The following is a 21,985-nucleotide window of genomic DNA, read 5'->3' as shown; positions in this document are numbered from 1 at the left end:
CCAAGAGGGTTAGGGTTAGGCACTAGGGCGGATGATTATTCACTAGGAGGGACGGTTAGTGTTAGGCACTAGGAGGGAGGGTTAGGGTTAGGCACCAGGAGAGAGGATTATGGTTAGGCACCAGGAGAGAGGTTTAGGGTTAGGCACCAAGAGGGAGGGTTAGGGTTATTCAGAAATAAGTCCGGGAATCGCTGCCAAGTTGTATCAGGTTCGCGTGTGATGTGGCACAAGAAGGATGGATGTATGAGGAGGACACATTCGTACCTGTTATGTCCCCTCTTGATTATTTTACAATCTAAGAACCCTCCCCCTGATTAAAGCTCTGGTGAAACGACAGTCCCATCATCTTCATGTCTCTGACCTTCCTCCTCCTACAACGCTGGGGAATATGGAAGTGTGTGGGGAAGGGGATTATCAAACCCAAAGAGGACAAGTGACGAAGTTTCCCCAGAGCAACCAATTACATTTTGCCCATCATCTATCTAATACGTCTCACTCATGGTCACATGACCACTCTCGCTGTGTTCCGGCATTCTCCGGCAATGCGGCTTTTCCCCGTATGATAATAACAAAGCTTCCGTATACTGGTAATATACCACCTACAAGATTGTTTCATAAAGTGACCTAGAGCCAAAATAAAATGTTTTGCGCAGCGTAGTGGACTCAGAATAGCGCTGTTCTCGTAATCGCTCCTAAGTTTTCCCATCTCTCGGTCCGGTGGTCCCAGGGCGCTCCACCTCTGAGCACCGATCACACATATCTCTTTATTTTGCCCATTTCACACATTAATAAATATGGGAATGGGAACATATGTGTTGAGGGGTGAACGCAAGAAGTAACCCCCTCATTGGACGGGATCAGTGCTCTGATATTAATAAATATGGTCAAGGGGGCAATTCAATTCTCCGCGATGTGCCGTCACCATGTTACCGCTAATTACAGTAAGCAATCCTTGTCCGGGTTACTGCGAGAAGATGCATGTGGAGGCCTTCGCTAGCGTTGCAGACGCACTTCGCAGAGAATTCAGTTGCCCTCTACAAAGTGTACATACAATGGCCCCCATTTACTAACGAGTTTTATCACTAAAACGAATGATAAATGTCACTGTGTATGATAAGTGGTGATCCAGCCAATCAGCTCCCAACTGTCACTTTTCTAACAGATGACAGTTGGGAGCTGATTGGCTAGGGCACCATTTATCATACACAAAGGGCACGATTCTATTCTATGCAATGTGAATAGCGCCGGGAGTGAGCCGACAAAAGTCCCGGCACAAGGCTGTTTTCTGCCCTTAGCGCCGGAAAAACAGCATCGCGCCGGGAAGTTAGGTCGGGGAATGCCCGTTATCGCTCCTTAAACTGGGTGTTTAGTCGCGAGAACGGGCATTCTCCGACTAAACACCGCGCACAATTGAATAGCTCCGGGAGCTATCTCCCGGCGCTATTCACATCGCATAGAATAGAATCGTGCCCAATGACATCACTCGTTTTGGTGATAAAACTCGTTAGTAAATGAGGCCCAATAAGCGGAAAGTGTAAATACGGACAGGACTCGCCTGTTCTCTGTTCTTTGGTGTTAAGTGGACATTATCTGGTGTGAACGTTCATGTGACTGTTTGGAAAGTCTCTGAATTGAATGTCGGAATAATCCCATATTTTCCTTGTTCCAGACCAATGCAATCAAGACCTCGAAATACAATATTTTCACCTTCCTCCCCCTGAATCTCTTCGAGCAGTTTCAGCGTGTGGCCAACGCTTATTTCGTCTTCCTCCTCATCCTACAGGTGAGATCTCCCCGACGCCTGTTGCACACCGCGCATGGTACTATGTCATTCATTAGGCCGCTCCATGTAAACGGGTGCTCTCAGCGCTCGTGTTTTAACACCTAGAACATCTCTAGGGTTCTAAGCGCTGAAATCGCTGACACATTGGGGTCTATACAATCGCGGGCTATACCCCCGGTGTGGTGTTGTAACGGAATGGAAATGCCAGCATGCACTGCAACCGTCCCCAATTATGTCCCAATTTCACCCGGAAAACGCAGAGGTTTGTTTGCATCCCATTGGGCTGCTCGCAGAAATCTACAATCTTGGGGCTGCATATCCGCACACCTCGGAGATTCCAGATCCTGCAGGGACTGATGGGAAAATGTCCTTCTGTCCCTGCAGTTTTCAGGATAATTAAGGATTTTCTTCATATAACGCCATTCTAGGGTTGTGTTATATAAAGTAAAGATATAGGGGCCTATTCATCAAACAATAAACAATCCGGTAACCATGCAGAAACGCTAGTTTCCGCATATTTTAGTTACTTGGCCATTCATCATCAGGGATCCCAAATGGACCACCTGATAATCCGCAAACTATTGCTTGCGAGCACAAACGCCATCTTCAGATGGCGCTTGTTCTTGGATCCCTGCTCCTTCCTATGGGAAGGAGTTCCGGGGATGCAAAGAGGGATCAGAGTGAATCCCTCCGCCACTTTCTCACTTCCTCCCCGGCGACTTTGTGTGTAGTCGCGCCGAAGGGGGAGAGGTAAGTAATGCAGATACTTCTGTAGCTGCGATACTAACCGCGGGGACATCTGCTTTTCGGAGCAGCTGTCCCCACCCCGGAGCAATGATGAATTGCTCCGGTGTAAAGTTTCCCCCGCTGCGAGTTAGATATATATTTGAGGGGGCCATGAATAGACCCTATATAGTTTTTGCTTGCTGAATAGCAAATAAATGTTAAAGCACTGTAGAGAGCAATAGCCTGCTTACTACAGTGCAATGCTCTGCGAGTTGTGTCGTCATCTCCGTTAACCCTTTGCTGAATAGTGAAAATACCACAAAAAGGTGGAAACGATCATTTCTGCATCATTTATGTAAATGTTTCATTGCTGAATAGAGCCCTCAGTCTGACATAATGTTTTATTCTGGTTACAATTTAAATTCATCTCTCAGGCAGAGGTAACAAAAAAGCAAAGTTAATGTTTTATTTATGCCCATCCCCCTCCCCCCACCCCCCTCCGCAATAACCTCTACAATAATGTGGAAATAAAAATAAAACACTGGGAGTAAATGATAAAGTTTATTTTAGATCTTTGTATTCGGTTTATATGTAAACTTGCAGGGTGTGTCCATAATCCTTTATCTGGGAACAAAAATCATTGTGTGTAAAAAAAAGAATAAAAAAAAAAAAGTTAGAACTTGGATTAAGTCGAGAACCTCCAGACGTCCTCAGAGTCGTTAGTATTTCGCGGGCGGCCTCTTACTCGCTGATTCGCTCTTTAAAAAAAAAAAAATTGCAGTTCCTTTCTGCTCATTGTGCTCTGGGGAATCTCCCCTTAGCGCTGTACTTGCCGATGACCTGTAACAATATAATATAAAGTTTTTTTTTTGTTTTTTTTTACAATAACAAAAAATAGTCTTATTATAGCGCAATAGCAAATACGCCACCTGCAGGCTGCAAGTGGGTACTGCACGTTACAATGAACCATCAGTAATGCCTGTGGCCCATGTGTGTTTCTCTCCTCAGCTTATTCCGCAAGTGTCTTCCCTGTCCTGGTTCACGACGGTCGTCCCTCTCATACTAGTGCTCACCGTGTCCGCCGTGAAAGATGCCACAGATGACTATGTAAGATACTGCGCTATGTATCAGTGATATGTGCTAGACTAGGGCAGAGTCTGACATTGCAGAACACTTCCTGATAGTCTGATAGGTGCAAAGACCAGGTCACATTGATAAGCCTGACTGTAAATGCTTTCTTGTAATTCAAAGATTAAGGGCCTGATTCAGACACGGTCGATGGTCAGCCAGTGCGCTGGTCAGCCAATGTTGATCGACAGCTCGCCCCGTTTTGTAGGCGGGGAGGGGGGGGAGGCTGGACAAATGGAGGCGTTCCCAAAGGAATGTCTGCCATGTGTGGGCGGCCCTACTGACATCATTTGCGACGTCCGTAGTAAACTGCCTGCTCTGTTAGAGCAGGAAGTTCACTCGGGCTTGCGGGAACCGAGACCCTACAACAAGGGTCTCGTCGCAATAATCGCGACCATCGCCAGACCGCTCGCAAAAGCTGTGGGTAGTCACCCACAGCTATGCGAGCGACCTGGAGGCGGATTTTTTATTGTTTTTTAAATCCGCCCTGATTCAGAGCGAGCACTCGCAAATAGCGAGCGGCTCTGAATCAGGCCCTAAATTCCAATTCATTATAATTAAAACATTCTTTCTGCTATTTGCGTTTAGCATTATCCTCTGGTTGTCAGAGCCTGTTTGGTAATCTGGTGTCCCCCAAACCATGGTAACCTCACCCCCATCATCCTATATCATTGGGGGTATTGTCAGGCACATACAGCAAAACTAGGTTTAAAATATATATATATAATATATTATTTGGAAAATAGTTATTAATAGCAGCTAAGACTAAGCCCTGTATATAGCTGGGTACACACCGTAGAATGGTGCGACCCAGTGATGCGGCGAGCGATGGAACGATACATTGCGCACTGTACACACTGCGCGATTTGCCGTACGATGGCGTGATGTATCATTACATGTAACAGCACCGTGTCATTCATTGCACAGTTCCATATGTTGCGCAGCACAGCAGATGGGATGATAAAATGAACAAATATTGGGAACACACTATACGATGTGTACAATATATCGTTCCGATCCGCATTGGCGCCATATATTGTTTGAAACCTCATATATAGTGCATTGGTTTTTAAGACACACCATCGGTTCCCGGAAAAAAAAAAGGCACACATACTGTCCATTGGCCTCCACAGGAATAAAATACACTGCTCCCCACTGAAAAAAGATTGGCTGCCCCTGCAGAAAAAGCACACAGTCACATTGCTCCCTACATTTTAAAAAAATCACATTGCTCCCTACATTAAAAAAAAATCACATTGCTCCCTACATTAAAAAAAAATCACATTGCTCCCTACATTAAAAAAAAAATAACATTGCTCCCTACATTAAAAAAAAATCACATTGCTCCCTACATTAAAAAAAAATCACATTGCTCCCTACATAAAAACAATCACATTGGCCCCCTAAAGAAAAAAAAAGATCACAGTCAGGGGTTCCGACTGGTGTCCCTGTCCTGTCCCTCATAGGCTGGAGTTGCTGATGTCACACTCAGCCTGGCACTATGTGCCCAGTCACTGTGTGAGCAGCTTGCAGACGGGCTGACCAGCAGGTGTGCAGACGGGCAAACGCAGCGTGCATGACCTAAGATGTCATGCCACCCCGTCTCTATGGTCACGGCCCAGGCGTTTCAGAGCCCCCAGAAGAACTCAGCGCTACCTGGGCCCACAGTACAAATGAAGGCAGCTCTGACTGCGCTGACTCGAGTGTGCCCGGCACAGTGGTTGAAAAACGCCGATATAGTGTGTTCCCAGTTTCAAGCTGGGTACACTTTTGCCGATGTGTGCACCCAGCAATACGACGCCTATCCGCACGATATGTAGGGCGGTTGGTACACACTACACAATGCAGTGACCGCCTTCCCTATATGTCGGGCACCGACTCCATCCACTATGTTGACATCTGGGTCGTTCCACCGACCCTACATGCAGGCCGATGAAGCGACCATGATGGATGACTCTCGGAAGCACGCATTGTCGCGCAATACTCGATACACACTGGTCGATGTGGACGATCTGTCGGCCCGATCAGCGGGATTGGGAAACATATCGTCCAGTGTGTACCCAGCTTCAGATTGTGCTAACTAAAGCATCAATCTCATTAAAAAATATAATTTTTTTTAACCTAAAATAAATGTGGCAAGGTATAAGAAGTTACTTGGCAATTAACATTTTTTTCTTTGTTTCATCAGATTGCTATTAATGATTGATTATCCAAAGTGTCAGGTGACTACCATGACAACCACAGGCACATGACACATGATATAGTGAGCAGCGAGGCTCTGCATTATGTCACCATTCCCTTCATCACATGGCATGTTGAGAGCCTGTGTAGCGCTCTGTCACTTCTAGTCAGCTACACTTGAGAGAGAGATAATTTAAAAAAAGAGATAATATAGAATGTTCCCCAACTCCGTTTTTAGGGCTCCCCAACAGTTCCGGTGTTAGAGATATCCATGGTTGAGCACAGATGGTTAAATCAAATTGATTGAGGTACTAAAAGAGTCACCTATGGTCAAACATGGATATCCTTAAAACCTGGACTGTTATGGTGCCTTTAGGGCAGAGTTTGGGAACCTCTGAGACAATGACCTGCAGGAGGGTAGCTGAGGGTAATCCTGGGATCGGGGCTTAGCCAGCTCTGTACCATGATGATGACGACATGTCTGCTCTCTTCTTGCAGTATCGATACAAAAGTGACAAACAGGTCAATAACCGGACGGTTCAGGTGCTCAGCAAAGGAGGGTAAGAGATCGAAACTATTCTTATCTTCCTTTTATTCCTGAATATTGAGGTATTCTGGGCCTGATTCAGAGATAGACGGTGATGCATACACAGCTGCACAGTCTCACGGATCGCAGTTGCTAAAACTCGCTAATGCGGGAGATTCCGTATTGAGACGCCCACCGGAGCCCTCGCAGCTGCCCGCAACTGCGTACACAAACGCAGCACTCTACGCAGATCAACATCGACAGCTCGAGTGAGTCCGTGGTCACTGAGAATGGACGTTGTAATTGAGACGCAGGAGCTTTGTTCTGTGCGTGCGCGATCGCAGACGCTGGCTAGTACACGCCACGGAAACTGCCCCGACACGCCTGCGTTTTGGCCGGAACTCCCCGTACCCACCCACAAAACGATCTCTGTCAATCAGTTGCGAGTGAATGCTCGCAGCGGCTGCAATTGTTATTCATTCGCAGTGCGTGCGCAATGAGGCTGTAACGCAGGCACAAACCACCGATAATCGCTCACCTGCGTGAACATCGGAATAGCATTCAGCCCTGAATCAGGCCCTCTATGTGCTCTACGCACGCTAACAATCCATCATGCAAACGCCGTTTACATCATGCAAACGCCGTTCATAGCGGCAGCTGCTGAGGACCAATGTACAGGACACTACATCCCCCATCATGCATTGCAGTCAGTAGTTACTGTACATACAGGCACCTTATAGGTACAAAGGAGACACAGACCACATCCAGGGACAGTGATTGGTCAGTGCACCCATCAGTCAAGCATGGAGGCTGAGCTATCACCAGCTGACCTACCAATGAATGGGGAGGGGTCGCCAGCCACAGCGATACCTGTATTGGAGATCTCCAGTCCCTGGGGATAGGACTGAGGACCCAATAAGTCATAAACATTAAACAGTTTTTTTTTTTTTTTAATAAATGAATATATTAGGTAAATATTGTATTAGTCCCATGAATGCAATTGCAGTGTATAAAGGGAAGAGCAGGGATGTGTACATAGGGGCTTATTGCGGGTTTCTGATCCTGTTTTCCTACTTGTGATCCTGAAAGTGACCATAAGAGCTGACAGTTTCAGAATATCATCATATTCTACTCTCTACAATGCAAACACCAGTACATATATTATACTTACACAACTTACACATGAGATTTTACATCATTATTTTATTACATGGTATAGACATGCAGCTATGAATGTATCTTATATCTAACATTCATTGGTCTGTTTGTTGGTTCTGCATTCGGACACCCCTGCACTGATTGGGATGAAACCAATGCGAGGTGGTCCAGTTGGATCCTGGACAGGTTTTAGGGGGTTAAGGGTCCCGGACGGACATCCCGTTGATGTACGCTGGCCAGAACATTGACCCGGGGAGTCTGTTCTGGGCCTTCTACTGGATGGATTTGGACAAAAACTTCACAGAGTGGAAATATTGGATCCCAGAAGACATACTAGGGGGTTGAGGTCATGGTCCGACCTCCCCTTGGTGTACGTTGGGCAGAACTTCGACCCGGGCATGCTGGGCAGAATTTTGACCTGAGGAGCCTGTTCTGAGCATTCCACTAAATGGTTTTGGATGAAAACTTCAGAGTGGTAACATTTGGATCCCAGAAGATATACTAGGGGGTTGAGATTCTGGATGGGACCTCCTGTTGATGTACGCTGGGCAGAACTGTGACCCGGGGAGCCTGTTCTGGGCCTTCCACTGGATGGATTTGGATGAAAACTTTACAGAGGGGCAGCAATTGGTCTGGGATGCCTAATGCAGTGGTTAGGGTCCCGGTCAGACCTTATGGCTGAGTGAGCTGGGAAGAACTTTGACCCAGGGAACCTGTTCTGGGCCTTCCACTGGATGGATTTGGGCAACATTACATAATAAAACATACAGCGGTATTCAATTAGTTTCGAATCGGTGAGAAAGTTCTGCCTGCCTGACTTATCGCCTAAATCGCGTGTTTTGGATGCAAATTATCTTGCGTGTCCTCGCTTTTCGCCCTATTCAATTACTAACCAGGCGAAAACGGCAAGTGGCGAATGCAGAACAGGCGGAAATTACTGTCAGAATAGGGGAAATCAGTCTGAACCCCCCAAAAAGATGCAGTAACATTGGGGATCAATGTAGAAGTGTACTAGTAGCCCTAATAAAATTATTTGGGGTACTGAAGTTGTTTAAAATCCTTGTTATTAGCGTCCTTGTAAAAGTGGTGAAGAATGGCATTAAGCTGTATATTTTGGTGAAAATAAGTAGACTTGTCAAATTTGGGGTACTAGCATCTTTTATCATCTCTAAAGTGAAGTTTTAATAAACGTGGAAACGCACTTGTTACATGTACCTGCAATCCCAAAAACACCTGACCCCTCCTTGCAGACCCCTAAGAAGGCTATTTTGCTAGTTTTTAATGCTCCGACTACGCGGAAAGCCGCGATCGGCGATACTTTTCCGCTGAAAACGACTTTTCACTTCTAATTGAATACGGCCCTTTATAACTTGAAGATTTAAACCCGGGCAATACCGGGTACTTCAGCTAGTATGTTATATGTCTGATTTGTGTACATAGCATGTGTCTGGTTATAGGTAAATGTCAGAGAGAAGATCATAAAGGTCATTTCCAAACATGAAAAACACCCTCATAATACATTTCACACATCTGAGTTCTGCTTTCTTCAGACCTTCTATAAATAACTGGACTTTGCCAATTAAAAAGATCTCATCCTTTATTGATAAACTCTTTCACCAGTCATTAGCGAGTTACAGCTCTGAGTATTATTACATGTCAGTAACGCGTTTCTCCTGCAGGTTTACAAATGAGAAATGGATGAAGATCCAGGTGGGCGACATCATAAAATTGGAAAATAACAACTTTGTGACGGTGAGCTGGTGTCTGTGATGTAATAAGTATAAAGCCTATAAACTGCCTATAGTGGTGCTGAGATGTTTAAAGGTTAAAGGTCATATCAGGTATACTGTATGTCACTGGCTATTGCTTATCCTCCATAACTTACTGTCTGTCATTCCTGCGTGAGGCACCCCACTGTCTTTCATTCCTGCCTGGGATACCCCTCAGTCCAACTTCTATGCCCGAGCCACGTAGCTGTCTGTCTTTCCTTTCTGAGGCTGGCCACTGTCTGTCTTTCCTGTCTGAGGCATGCCTCTGTCTGCCTCCTGATTTACTTATTCTTGCTTGCTGAGAGCCAGTGCAGCCTATAGATGTACCAGATATAAGAGACAGTAATGCCCTATGTAATATCTTATATATCACGTATCCCCGTTCCTGCTTGGCCTCACTGATCTTTTCCCTTTAGGCAGATCTGCTGTTACTGTCTAGCAGTGAACCCAACAGCCTGGTGTACATCGAGACGGCCGAGCTAGATGGGTAAGTGCTGCTTTCCTGTATGTCCAGTATCTGGGGTAATAATGGGCGCAATCCACAGAACTTTGCGTAGTCCCATGTACAGATGGGTCCACATACATCTAGTCTCCTGGCACGTTAAACAGTCCTTCTAGTCGCGCCATGCCGTGTCGTGATTCAGTAGCGTCAAACGTATTTCCGTGCATCTTTGTTACCTTCAAATGCGTCTTATTCGAAAAACGATGCATCTAGATAGCACCAGCAGCTTCTGCTGATTAAAATGATATGCAGCATGCCTATGTTCTGTGTGTGGCTGCCGTTGAGTAAAATGATATGCGGCATGCCTATGTTCTGTGTGTGGCTGCTGTTGAGTAAAATGATATGCGGCATGCCTATGTTCTGTGTGTGGCTGCTGTTGAGTAAAATGATATGCAGCATGCCTATGTTCTGTGTGTGGCTGCTGTTGAGTAAAATGATATGCAGCATGCCTATGTTCTCTGAGCGAGTGCGGGTTTATCTGTATGCGAAATGCTACGTTACAGTGTCAGCGGCTGTAACACTGTAACATAGCATGTCACATGCAGATACACCCGCTCTCGCTCAGAGAATACAGGCATGCTGCATGTAATTATACTCAGCAGAAGCTGTGTGTGCTGTCTGTTGGCATCGCTTTGCGAATAAAACGCATTTGAAGGTAAAAAGATGCATGAAAAGACGCTCATCGCTACCGAGTCACATTGAGCTCCCGCGTTATGTATGGCGCGACTTGTAGCACATGAAGGATCGATGTATGTGGGCACATCTGTAGCTTGTTTAAGTGCTAAAGCTTTGGAAACAGTCGCTTTCACCGTGCATGTTCCCTATTTCCATTTGATGAGGAGTCATCTGATGTTGTGGAGGGCGCGTGACTAGATCTGGCCGTGTGTGCGGCCGCTGTCTGACCGCGCTAGTGCGGCTCCAGCAGGTTTAGGTCTGTGCGCATGTGTGGCCGAATCTGACTGAGATCTCTTCCAGAGAGACGAACCTGAAGGTGAAGCAGTCGCTGACGGTGACCAGCGACATGGGAGGGGATCTAACTCAGCTGTCCAAGTTCGATGGTACGTCTATAAAATATGTAACTGCTGATACATAGTGTACATGTCTGTCCCAACCTCCTCCACCTGTGCGGCCTTTTTGTTATATAACCTTACTTATGTTTTACGTACAGTGTGATACTTCATGTCCGACCAATCCTGCTTCATGCTTCTGTCCTGTATTTTTGCCTTTTCTTATTTTGTATTCAATTCCTGCAAATCTGGGATATCTGCAGTTTTCAATTTCGAAGTGGGAATGCAAAAAAAACAACCTGTAGCCAATCAGATCACAAGACTATCACAGCAGCACAATTATTTCAGGAAATGGGTGTGCTACTCTTGTGAAGTGTTCTCTCCATTGAGGACAGGACTGCATGTGACAGGGGCAGTGACATGATGTGAGGAGGGGAATGGAGGCAGCAGGAAGTCACAGGCTGAGAGTTATATAGTGGGAGGAGCAGGGTCCCCAGCAGCACAGAGTATATCAGGAGATGAGTGATGTGTTTAGTGAGGACAGGACTGCATGTGACAGGGGCAGTGACATGATGTGAGGAGGGGAATGTAGGCAGCAGGAAGTCACAGGCTGAGAGTTATATAGTGGAAGGAGCAGGGTCCCCAGCAGCACAGAGTATATCAGGAAATGAGTGATGTGTTAGTGAGGACAGGGCTGCATGTAACAGGGGCAGTGACATGATGTGAGGAGGGGAATGGAGGCAGCAGGAAGCCACAGACTGAGAGTTATATAGTGGGGGGAGCAGGGTCCCCAGCAGCACAGAGTATATCAGGAGATGAGTGATGTGTTAGTGAGGACAGGGCTGCATGTGACAGGGGCAGTGACATGATGTGAGGAGAGGAATGGAGGCACCAGGAAGCCACATACTGAGAGTTATATAGTGGGAGGAGCAGGGTCCCCCCAGCAGCACAGAGTATATCAGGAGATGAGTGATGTGTTAGTGAGGACAGGGCTGCATGTGACAGGGGCTGTGACATGATGTGAGGAGAGGAATGGAGGCAGCAGGAAGTCACAGACACAGTTATAATTGTTAATAATAGAATTATTGGTTTAGTTGCGCTACAATGAGTCACCGAAGTGTGAGGAAATTAATTTAGTATTGACACTGGGCCCTCAGTGTGGTTTACCATTTAAGTGTAACTCCGCTTGATGTTGCCCAATCAAAATAATTTTGCTGACTACTACAAATGACTGTAATAACACCTGAGACTTATACAAATGCCTGCAAATGCCTGCTGAATCCCCAGAAACATATTTCTGTTTCAATATGAGAGATATGTTGTTTGTAACTGAGCTTCCTTTGCAATATCAGTAGCTATGGAAACGTGTATTGCAGTACGCTGTGTGTTTCCATGATGGCAACAAAGGTCAGTTATTTACAACCTATCTGTGAAATGACACTAACCATGTTTTTCTGAGATTTCTTTAGGTGATTTCAGGAACAAGTTCTGTTATTCATGTATCAGGAGTTACTGAAGGGATTGTAGTACCCGGCATAATCCTTCAAAATTTTTTTATTTGTGTTGGTTTATAATACTATATAGATTAGGGTTTTCTTATTTACTTTGGTAGTGATTTACGTCCTGATTTCCCCACTAGGCGAAGTTGTGTGCGAGTCCCCCAATAACAGACTGGACACCTTCACGGGAACTCTGACCTTTGAAGGGGAAAAATACTCTCTAGACAATGGAAAAATTCTGCTGCGCGGCTGCACCCTTAGGAACACCGAGTGGTGTTTTGGCCTTGTCATCTTTGCGGGTCAGTAGAGAAGAAGCCTTTCCTGGAACTTGGAACAGTGACATCAGGATTCTGTGATGGCATCTGCCAACTCACTGAGCCCTCTCTCATTCTGTCCACAGGACCTGACACTAAACTGATGCAGAACAGTGGCCGGACCACTCTAAAAAGAACAAGCATTGACCGACTCATGAATCTCTTGGTCCTCTGGGTATGAGTCACATGACCTTATTAATGGGGTGTCTATAGAAACCTTTGTTAACGTAACTTGGTAGAACTTGAATGTATTTTATTGGTTGTATAGCCAGCGATCTCTACCTCTCTGTGCTGGCTGAGCATCCTGGGATTTGTCCAGCAGATAGAGAGGCACCACCTGGCTACAGCTTCAGTAGATTATAGCGACATTTCAGGACTGTGTAATCGATCGCCGTTCTATGGATTAACTCTTAGACCTCTTCCCCATTGTCTGACAGATCTTTGTCTTCCTGGCTGTAATGTGCATCATCCTAGCGATTGGGAATGGAATATGGGAGTCCAAGCAGGGCTACTACTTCCAAGTGTATCTTCCATGGCCAGAGGCTGTCAACAATGCCGCCTTCTCTGGGTTCCTTATGTTCTGGTCATACGTCATTATCCTGAATACTGTGGTACCAATTTCCCTCTATGTCAGGTAATGACCCATCCATCCATTGTTCGGACATGAAACATCGAGGTGATCTTGTATCTCCTCTGCCTTGAGAAAGCTCCACCACAGTCTTTACCAGCCAGGATGTCGACATGGACGTTAAATAAGCATGTAAAATTTTGACATTCACAAATGTCGACATAGACAAAATTGCAACATATTCATAGGGGTAAATTGACTAAAGTGAGAGTTTTTCTAAGTGAGTTTTAGAAGAGATGTTGCCCATAGCAACCAATCAGATTCTATTAACATTTAACCTTCTAGAAGATAATAGCTAGAATCTGATTGGTTGCTATGGGCAACATCTCTTCTAAAACTCACTTCTAAAAACTCTCACTTTAGTAAATTTACCCCTTAGTATGTGTGCTCTTTTTAGGGTTAGGTTTAGAGGTTGTAGTTAGGTTTAGGGTTAGATTTATGGTTTGGGGTCAGGGTTAGGTTAATGGGTTGGGGTTAGGTTTATGGGTTGCGGTTAGGTTTAGGATTAGGTTTATGGGTAGGGGTTGGGGTTAGGTTTAGGGGTTAAGGTCAGGTTTAGGGGTTAGGGTTAGAGTTAGGGTTAGATATATGGGTTGGGGTCAGGATTAAGTTAATGGGTTGGGGTTAGGTTTAAGAGTTAGGGTCAGGTTTAAGGGTTAGGTTTAGGGGTTGAGGTTAGGGGTTAAGGTCGGGTTTAGATTAGGTTTAGGATTAAGGTTAGGTTTATGGGTTGGGGTTAGGTTTAGGATTAGGGTTAGGTTTAGGGTCAGGTTTAAGTATTGAGGTTAGGTTTAGGGTTAGTTTTAAGGCTTGGGAAGCTGGGTTAGGTTTAAGGGTTAGGGTCAGGTTTAATGGTTTGGGTTAGGTTTAAGATTAGGGTTGGGGTTAAATTTAGGGTTAGCTTTAGAGGTTAGGGTTAGGTTTAGGGGTTGCGGTCAGGTTTAGGAGTTTGGATTAGGTTTAGGGGTTAGGTTTAGTTGTTGTGTTTAGCGTTAGGGGTTGGGGTTAGGGTGAGGTTTAGGGGGTTAGGTTAGGTTTAGGTTAAAATAAGCAAAAAACGATGTTGATATTCTGGTGCTGACATGTTAAATATCAACATTATAAACATGACAATATTTAGACCGTGTCGACATTTGTGAATGCTGACATTTTACAAGTCGATGTAACGTCCATGTTGACATTCTGACTGTTGACATTCAGAGTCTGTTGACATGCTGGTGTTGACATTGATTATTGACATTCTGGATGTTGACTTTTCATACCACTCCCACCAGTATAACTAGATCATATTGTACTTATTTCCTGTCTCATCTGTCTGAAGTCGCTCGCATGTAACTCTCAGTTTTGTTTGTTGTAGTTGTAGTTGTTTTGTTTGTTGTAGTATTGTTCCCTTTTTTGTCTTGCCCTCCTCTGTCTGTGGTAATGGGGTCTCTTCTCCTCTCCTCATTGTCCCCAGTGTTGAGATCATTCGTCTGGGTAACAGCTTCTATATCAACTGGGACCGTAAGATGTATTACCCCAGGAAAGACACCCCAGCTGAGGCCCGCACCACCACTCTCAACGAGGAACTGGGGCAGATCAAGTACATCTTCTCCGACAAGACGGGGACTCTCACCCAGAACATCATGACTTTCAATAAATGCTCCATCAATGGCAATACCTATGGTGAGTGGGGTCGTCCATCTAGATTGCGTCTCCTCCGTACTGCTTGCTACAGTTTGGTCGCTGATTACTGGTATAAATAATATCATCTCTTCCAGTACTCAATGCATCGCTCATGTTTGAGCTAATAAGAATCCCGATTAAACCATTTAACCAGTCACAGAGGCTTATAGTTATTATCTGCTGGACGGAATTTAGTCAGGAGTAGAAATGATCCAACTGATTGGATCAGATCTGGAGGGAGGGTTCTGGTCCAATCTAACATTATCCCCACTGATCTCCACAGCCAGCCAGCATAAGGTAAAACCCTAGACAAAAGGGCTTACATTCTAGAGGGAGTAAAACAATATGTCCTGAATAATGCATGACTAGAATTTTGCCCCCTGAAGAGTAGTTTAGGGGTTGGAAATTGAGAAGACAATCATAAATGGTATCCATTGTGCTTCCGGGTATTATGGAGGTTATGCTTGACTGAGACCGAGGGGGAGACTTGCCAAACCTTCTAAAAAGGAGAAATAGAGGTGTTGCTGTAGCAACCAATCAGCTTCTAGTTATCATTCATCCAGTACATCCTATAAAATGATAGGTAGGATCTGATTGGCAGCTATGGGCCTAGAAGTTCTTTTAATACTTGCACATTCTTATGTTATGGGGCCAGCAAAATCCCCAGGGTTGTAACCTGAACTTGGATATATTGTTGGGGCAGCAGTGGGGCACAGATCCAGGGTCTAGTCCAGAGACCCCAATTCCCATTTAGAGGCCGAAGCACCTGGCTGTACAAGGCCCGGCCCCCATATGACTTCACGCGGAGGGGGCATGGCCTAGACCAGGTCCGCAAATAATATTATATATATCAAAATGGCCCTTGGCAGAAAAAAGGTTCCTCACCCCTGCTTTAGGGAAAAAAAAACTCTGTCCTGTCTTTTTCCTTTTTCTATCATATAGAGTCAACAGACAACAATCCTGATTTTTTTTCTTTTAGTTCCTCTCGCAGGTGCTGTACCGAGGGTTTCTTCCCTATGGAAACTTCCCTTGTAGTGCGGTGAACAATCCATCCCCAAAATATAAAAAACAAACATAAATATAGCGCAGTACGTTTCTGTAAGGCGGAAATTTATTAATAGCAATTTAAGAAGATGTGTAAAGGAATATGGACAACACAGAAAATCCCTTTTCAGGTGAGTAACACAATATAAGTGCGATCAATAAAATATTCAATTCCTCAATGATACGTTCCTCAATAGGTGTAATGTATGGACCCGTCCCTTGATTGCGCCAAGATAAGGAGCAATAGTGTAGGGATAAAACAGGGGAGTCCCGGATAACTGCACTCAGTCTCCTAGATGTCACAACAGGAAATATCCATCCACTATTCCCAGCTGCCCGTCAGCTCTCCGGGTATCATACGGTATCGGGAAGATGCAGATGAGACATCGATGAGACATCAATGCTCCAACGCGTTTCCAGTTTGTAGCAACTCTTCCTCAAGGCTGAGACTCACAGTAAGCTGGGAATAGTGGATGGATATTTCCTGTTTTGACATCTAGAAACATAGAATTTGACGAGACTTTTACGGCAGATAAGAACCACTTGGCCCATCTAGTCTGCCCCATCTAGGAGACTGAGTGCAGTTATCCGGGATTCCCCTGTTCATGCCTACACTATTGCTCCTTATCTTGGCGCTATCAAGGGACGGGTCCATACATTACACCTATTGAGCAACGTATCCATGAGGAATTGAATATTTTATTGATCGCACTTATATTGTGTTAATCACCTGAAAAGGGATTTTCTGTGTTGTCCATATTCCTTTACACATCTTCTTAAATTGCTATTAATACATTTTTGCCTTACAGAAACGTACTGCGCTATATTTATGTTTGTTTTTTATATTTCGAGGATGGATTGTTCACCGCACTACAAGGGAAGTTTCCATAGGGAAGAAACCCTCGGTACAGCACCTGCGAGAGGAACTAAAAGAAAATAAATCAGGATTGTTGTCTGTTGACTCTATACTGTATGAAAGAAAAAGGAAAAAGACAGGACAGAGCTTTTTTCTCCCTAAAGTGGCATTACGGGCAGGCATCATTGTGACAATGAGGATATACATATCCAGTGGCAGATGCTGAGAAAAATCCCTTGTATTAATCATGATCTAGGCCTGGGGCTCTCCGTAGGACCCGCTGGTAAGTTTATCAGCTGGCCCAAGCCTGGGATTTTGGCTGCAGATGAATCTGACGCTGCCTAATAAATATGGTATAGTATATGGGGTATAGCAGAGAGCGAGGCGGCTGTTGTTATAAGGAAGGGGGCGTATTCGAGTTTGATAAGCGAGTGTAATATTATTTCATATTTTCTCTTCTTTATACCATTGAGCCGTTATATGAGACCACCCTGCACCCTGCAGACTATACACCGCTCCGGAGACATCCCGGCTTTGTGTATTCCCGCACCCTACTCTGCCCCCAGATCTTCAGCATGTTATATTATATTCTATGTTCGCTGTATCTCTCCCTTCCTGAGACCCGTCTTATGTATTCCAGGCGATGTCTTTGACTACTCGGGAAACAGGCTGGAGATAAATGAGGTAGAGTATGTGTTCCCATATCTTATCATTCCCAGTGCTGGCTATCTATAAGCTTCTTCTATCAGTGACAGCGCTGCCGGGGTGAGGAAACACCAACGCCTGAAAAAGAGGCTCAATCTTTGCAATTCTTATTTTGTATTTTGCCAACATTAAGGGGGCAATTTAAGTAGCCGCGAGGTTCCCTAGCAGCCAAACACGATAAAACTTCAAAAAGACACCAATTATGGTTAGTGATAAATCTGCTCAGAGGGAGATCCGCGCACAAATAAGCTGTTTCCAGGCGCGAGTCTTACCACGGGTGTAACGGAATCGCGCTGCGTACATTACACATCTGATTCAGTCATCCCATCTTAGAATAACCCGTCGCGGCTGGTCAGGCCATCTGATTGTCCCTGTCACATATACTACATTTCATTGCACTTGTCCATCAATACCAAAAATATACCTGCAACTTTCAGTTTATCTCTCAATGGGGGAGATGTATCAAGCCTTGGAGGGAGATAAAGTGGAGAAATTGCCAATCAGCTTTTAGTCATCATTTAACTAGCACAGTCTTTGAAATGACAGAAGCTGATTGGCTGCTTTTGGCAACTACTCCAAGAGTCTTGATACATCTCTCCTTTATGTTTACATCTGTAACACCCGCCATGACACCCCATGGCACATGGATCTCCCTGATGTAATTCAGGCACCTCTCCTTCCTTAGAGGTACACAGGACAGACTTGAATAGGAGACTTAGGCCGTGAGACCTCAGTAAAACATCTTCTCTCTCGTTCCCAGTACACGGAAAAGGTAGATTTTTCCTTCAACCCACTGGCAGATCCCAAGTTTGCTTTCCATGATCACCGTTTGGTGGAGTCGGTGAAAATGGAAGACAAGGCCACTCAAGAGTTCTTCCGGCTGCTGGCGCTGTGCCACACGGCAATGATGGAGGAGAAGAAGGAAGGTGAGGTTCAAGGAGGCATCACTCATCCATGGGATGTGGGGCGTACTCCTCGAGGTCTAGGCTTCTGGCTAATTGTCATGTCTGTCTTGTTCAATGTGCTCTAATAGCTCCTCAAATTAGTCATTGTAACCAACATTTTCATGCCATGGCTTTCTCCACTATGGATGGGAGGTTTACACAACATAGCATTTAAATATTGGTTTACAGCCCTGTAATTTGTACTATCCCAGGCATAGGCAAGATCACATGGTGTGGCAAGATCAGGGTAAGGGTGCCGCCGTCTCATGGGGTAAACGGTTACACTTTTCATGCAGCAGCCAAGTAGTAGTACATCAGTCCAGGGCATTGGTACAAGTATCCGCAGCTAGTTATATTAGCAGCACAAGAATAAAACATAGAGTAGAGTAAATCCTGGCCTATCCGGCTCTAACTAAACAATATATTTCCCTCAAAGTGGTGGGACCTATTGTCACTCTCACAGAAACAGAAGTCTTTAGCACAGCATTGATATTCAGTAGTCACAGTGTCTCCCAACAGGCCTCTGACCTATTCCCCAGGCAGTGAGAGACTGACTACAGAGACTGACATACCCTTTATCAGCCTCTCACAGGTGATCTGGCAATCAAGGCTGCTAACCAGCTTTTCTCTACCAGACAGAAGCTAAAAACCTGGGGCATATATTTCTCCCCATGACAATTATTTCCAGTATTTTTGACAGAATGGATACCAACATTTGTTGGCAAAAAAATAATTCCCAGACTTGGTTGTTTCGTTTTTTTTTACAGTGTTTTCGTGATATTTTTGATACAGACGAACCTGTATTTTTAGACATTTTTAATTTATTTATTTTTGTCGGATCAGAATAAGTAAAGCTATGGGACTATAGACACTTACACCAGGAAAGAACCAACCGCTCCATCTAGCATTTATTATTGTGTGTTTTCTATTGTTGTTTTTCTCTTTGTGGTAGAGGATATTTACAGTCAGGTGCATAAATATTGGGACATTGACAGAATTTTCATATTTTGTCCTCTATTCACCACCACAATGGCTTTGAAATGAAACAAACAAGATGTGCTTTACCTGCAGACTTTCAGATTTAATTTGAGGGTAATTACATCCAAATCAGGTGTACGGTGTAGGAATTACAACGGTTTCTATATGTGCCTCCCACTTTTTAAGGGGCCAAAAGTAATGGGACAAACTAAACAATCCTAAATCTAACTTTCACTTTTTAATACTTTGTTGCAAATCCTTTGCAGGCAATTACAGCCTGAAATCTGGAACGCATAGACATCACCAGACGCTGGGTTTCATCCCTGGTGATGCTCTGCCAGGCCTCTACTGTCTTCAGCTCCTGCTTGTTCTTGGGGCATTTTCCCTTCAGTTTTGTCTTCATCAAGTGAAATGCATGCTCAATCGGATTCAGGTCATGGAATTGACTCGGACACTGCATAACATTCCACTTTTTAACCTTAAAAACTCTTTGGTTGCTTTTGCAGTATGCTTCGGGTCATTGTCCATCTGCACTGTGAAGCGCCGTCCAATCAGTTCTGAAGCATTTGACTGAATATGAGCATATAATATTGCCTGAAACACTTCAGAATTCATTCTGCTGCTTTTGTCAGCAGTCACATCATCAATAAATACAAGGGAACCAGTTCCATTGGCAGCCATACATGCCCACGCCATGACACTACCACCACCATGCTTCACTGATGAGGTGGTATGTTTTGGATCATGAGCAGTTCCTTTCCTTCTCCATACTCTTCTCTCCCCATCACTCTGGTACAAGTTGATCTTTGTCTCATCTGTCCATAGGATGTTGTTCCAGAATTGTAATTTTTTAGATGTTATTTGGCAAACTCTAATCTGGTCTTCCTGTTTTTGTGGCTCACCAATGGTTTACATCTTGTGGTGAACCCTCTATATTCACTCTTGTGAAGTCTTCTCTTGATTATTGACTTTGACACATATACACCTACCTCCTGGAAAGTGTTCTTGATGTGGCCAACTGTTGTGATGGGGTTTTTCTTCACCAGGGAAATAATTCTTCTGTCATCCACCACAGTTGTTTTCCGTGGTCTTCCGGGACTTTTGGTGTTGCTGAGCTCTCCGATGCGTTCTTTCTTTTTAAGAATGTTCCAAACAGTTGATTTGGCCACACCTAATGTTTTTGCGATCTCTGATGGGTTTGTTTTGATTTTTCAGCCTAATGATGGCTTGCTTCACTGATAGTGACAGCTCTTTGGATCTCATATTGAGAGTCGACAGCAACTGATTCCAAATGCAAATGTCACACCTAGAATCAACTCCAGCCCTTTTACCTGCTTAATTGATAATGAAATAACGAGGTAATAGCCCACATCTGTCTATGAAATACCTTTTGAGTTGATAGTCCCATTACTTTTAGCCCCTTAAAAAGTGGGAGGCACATATAGAAACCGTTGTAATTCCTACACCGTTCACCTGATTTGGATGTAATTACCCTCAAATTAAATCTGAAAGCCTACAGTTAAAGCACATCTTGTTTGTTTCATTTCAAAGCCATTGTGGTGGTGAATAAAGGCCAAAATATGAAAATTCTGTCAATGTCCCAATATTTATGCACCTGACTGTATATTTTCTACTAGGGGCAGTCACTGCTGGGGCTAGTTACTACTAGGGGCAGTCACTGCTGGGGCTAGTTACTACGAGGGGCAGTCACTGCTGGGGCTAGTTACTACGAGGGGCAGTCACTGCTGGGGATAGTTACTACTAGGGGCAGTCACTGCTGGGGCTGGTTACTACTAGGGGCAGTCACTGCTGGGGCTAGTTACTACTAGGGGCAGTCACTGCTGGGGCTAGTTATTACTAGTGGCAGTCACTACTGGGGCTAGTTACTACTAGGGACAGTCACTGCTATGGCTAGTTACTACTAGGGGTAGTCACTCCTGGGGCTAGACACTACTAGGGGCAGTCACTGCTGGGGCTAGTTACTACTAGGGGCAGTCACTGCTGGGGCTAGTTATTACTAGTGGCAGTCACTACTGGAGCTAGTTACTACTAGGGGTAGTCACTGCTGGGGCTAGATACTACTAGGGACAGTCACTGCTGGGGCTAGTTACTACTAGAGGAAGTCACTGCTGGGGCTAGTTACTACTAGGGGTAGACAGTCACTGCTGGGGATAGTTACTACTAGAGGAAGTCACTGCTTGGGCTAGTTACTACTAGGGGTAGTCACTGCTAGGGCCAGTTACTACTAGAGGAAGTCACTGCTATGGCTAGTTACTACTAGGGGTAGTCACTCCTGGGGCTAGACACTACTAGGGGCAGTCACTGCTGGGGCTAGTTACTACTAGGGGCAGTCACTGCTGGGGCTAGTTATTACTAGTGGCAGTCACTACTGGAGCTAGTTACTACTAGGGGTAGTCACTGCTGGGGCTAGATACTACTAGGGACAGTCACTGCTGGGGCTAGTTACTACTAGGGGTAGTCACTGCTGGGGCTAGATACTACTAGGGGCAGACTGCTGGGGCTAGTTACTACTAGGGGTAGTCACTGCTGGGGCTAGTTACTACGAGGGGCA

At 44.9% G+C, this 21,985-nt stretch overlaps 1 protein-coding gene across 1 annotated transcript in view; it reads left to right on the top strand.

Moving 5' to 3' along the window:
* Nucleotides 1-1,651: 1,651 nt before the first annotated feature.
* Nucleotides 1,652-21,985, top strand: part of LOC148523472 (phospholipid-transporting ATPase ID-like) — a gene marked incomplete at its 5' end in the record, with an annotated part of 59,881 nt that continues 39,547 nt past the window's right edge. Inside the window, 12 exons of the mRNA XM_088473209.1 lie at nucleotides 1,652-1,783; nucleotides 3,518-3,616; nucleotides 6,317-6,378; nucleotides 9,182-9,254; nucleotides 9,688-9,758; nucleotides 10,749-10,831; nucleotides 12,420-12,578; nucleotides 12,680-12,768; nucleotides 13,031-13,227; nucleotides 14,678-14,886; nucleotides 17,427-17,470; nucleotides 18,252-18,417. Of these exons, the coding sequence (XP_088329335.1) occupies nucleotides 1,652-1,783; nucleotides 3,518-3,616; nucleotides 6,317-6,378; nucleotides 9,182-9,254; nucleotides 9,688-9,758; nucleotides 10,749-10,831; nucleotides 12,420-12,578; nucleotides 12,680-12,768; nucleotides 13,031-13,227; nucleotides 14,678-14,886; nucleotides 17,427-17,470; nucleotides 18,252-18,417 (1,384 nt within the window). The remainder of the gene's footprint in view (nucleotides 1,784-3,517; nucleotides 3,617-6,316; nucleotides 6,379-9,181; nucleotides 9,255-9,687; nucleotides 9,759-10,748; nucleotides 10,832-12,419; nucleotides 12,579-12,679; nucleotides 12,769-13,030; nucleotides 13,228-14,677; nucleotides 14,887-17,426; nucleotides 17,471-18,251; nucleotides 18,418-21,985) is intronic.

The sequence above is a fragment of the Taudactylus pleione genome, unplaced genomic scaffold, assembly GCF_031769625.1.
Source record: "Taudactylus pleione unplaced genomic scaffold, aTauple2 ptg000131l, whole genome shotgun sequence".
NCBI lineage: Eukaryota > Metazoa > Chordata > Amphibia > Anura > Myobatrachidae > Taudactylus > Taudactylus pleione.
Note: the sequence above shows the minus strand (reverse complement) of the source record. Positions and strands in the feature narration are given on the sequence as shown.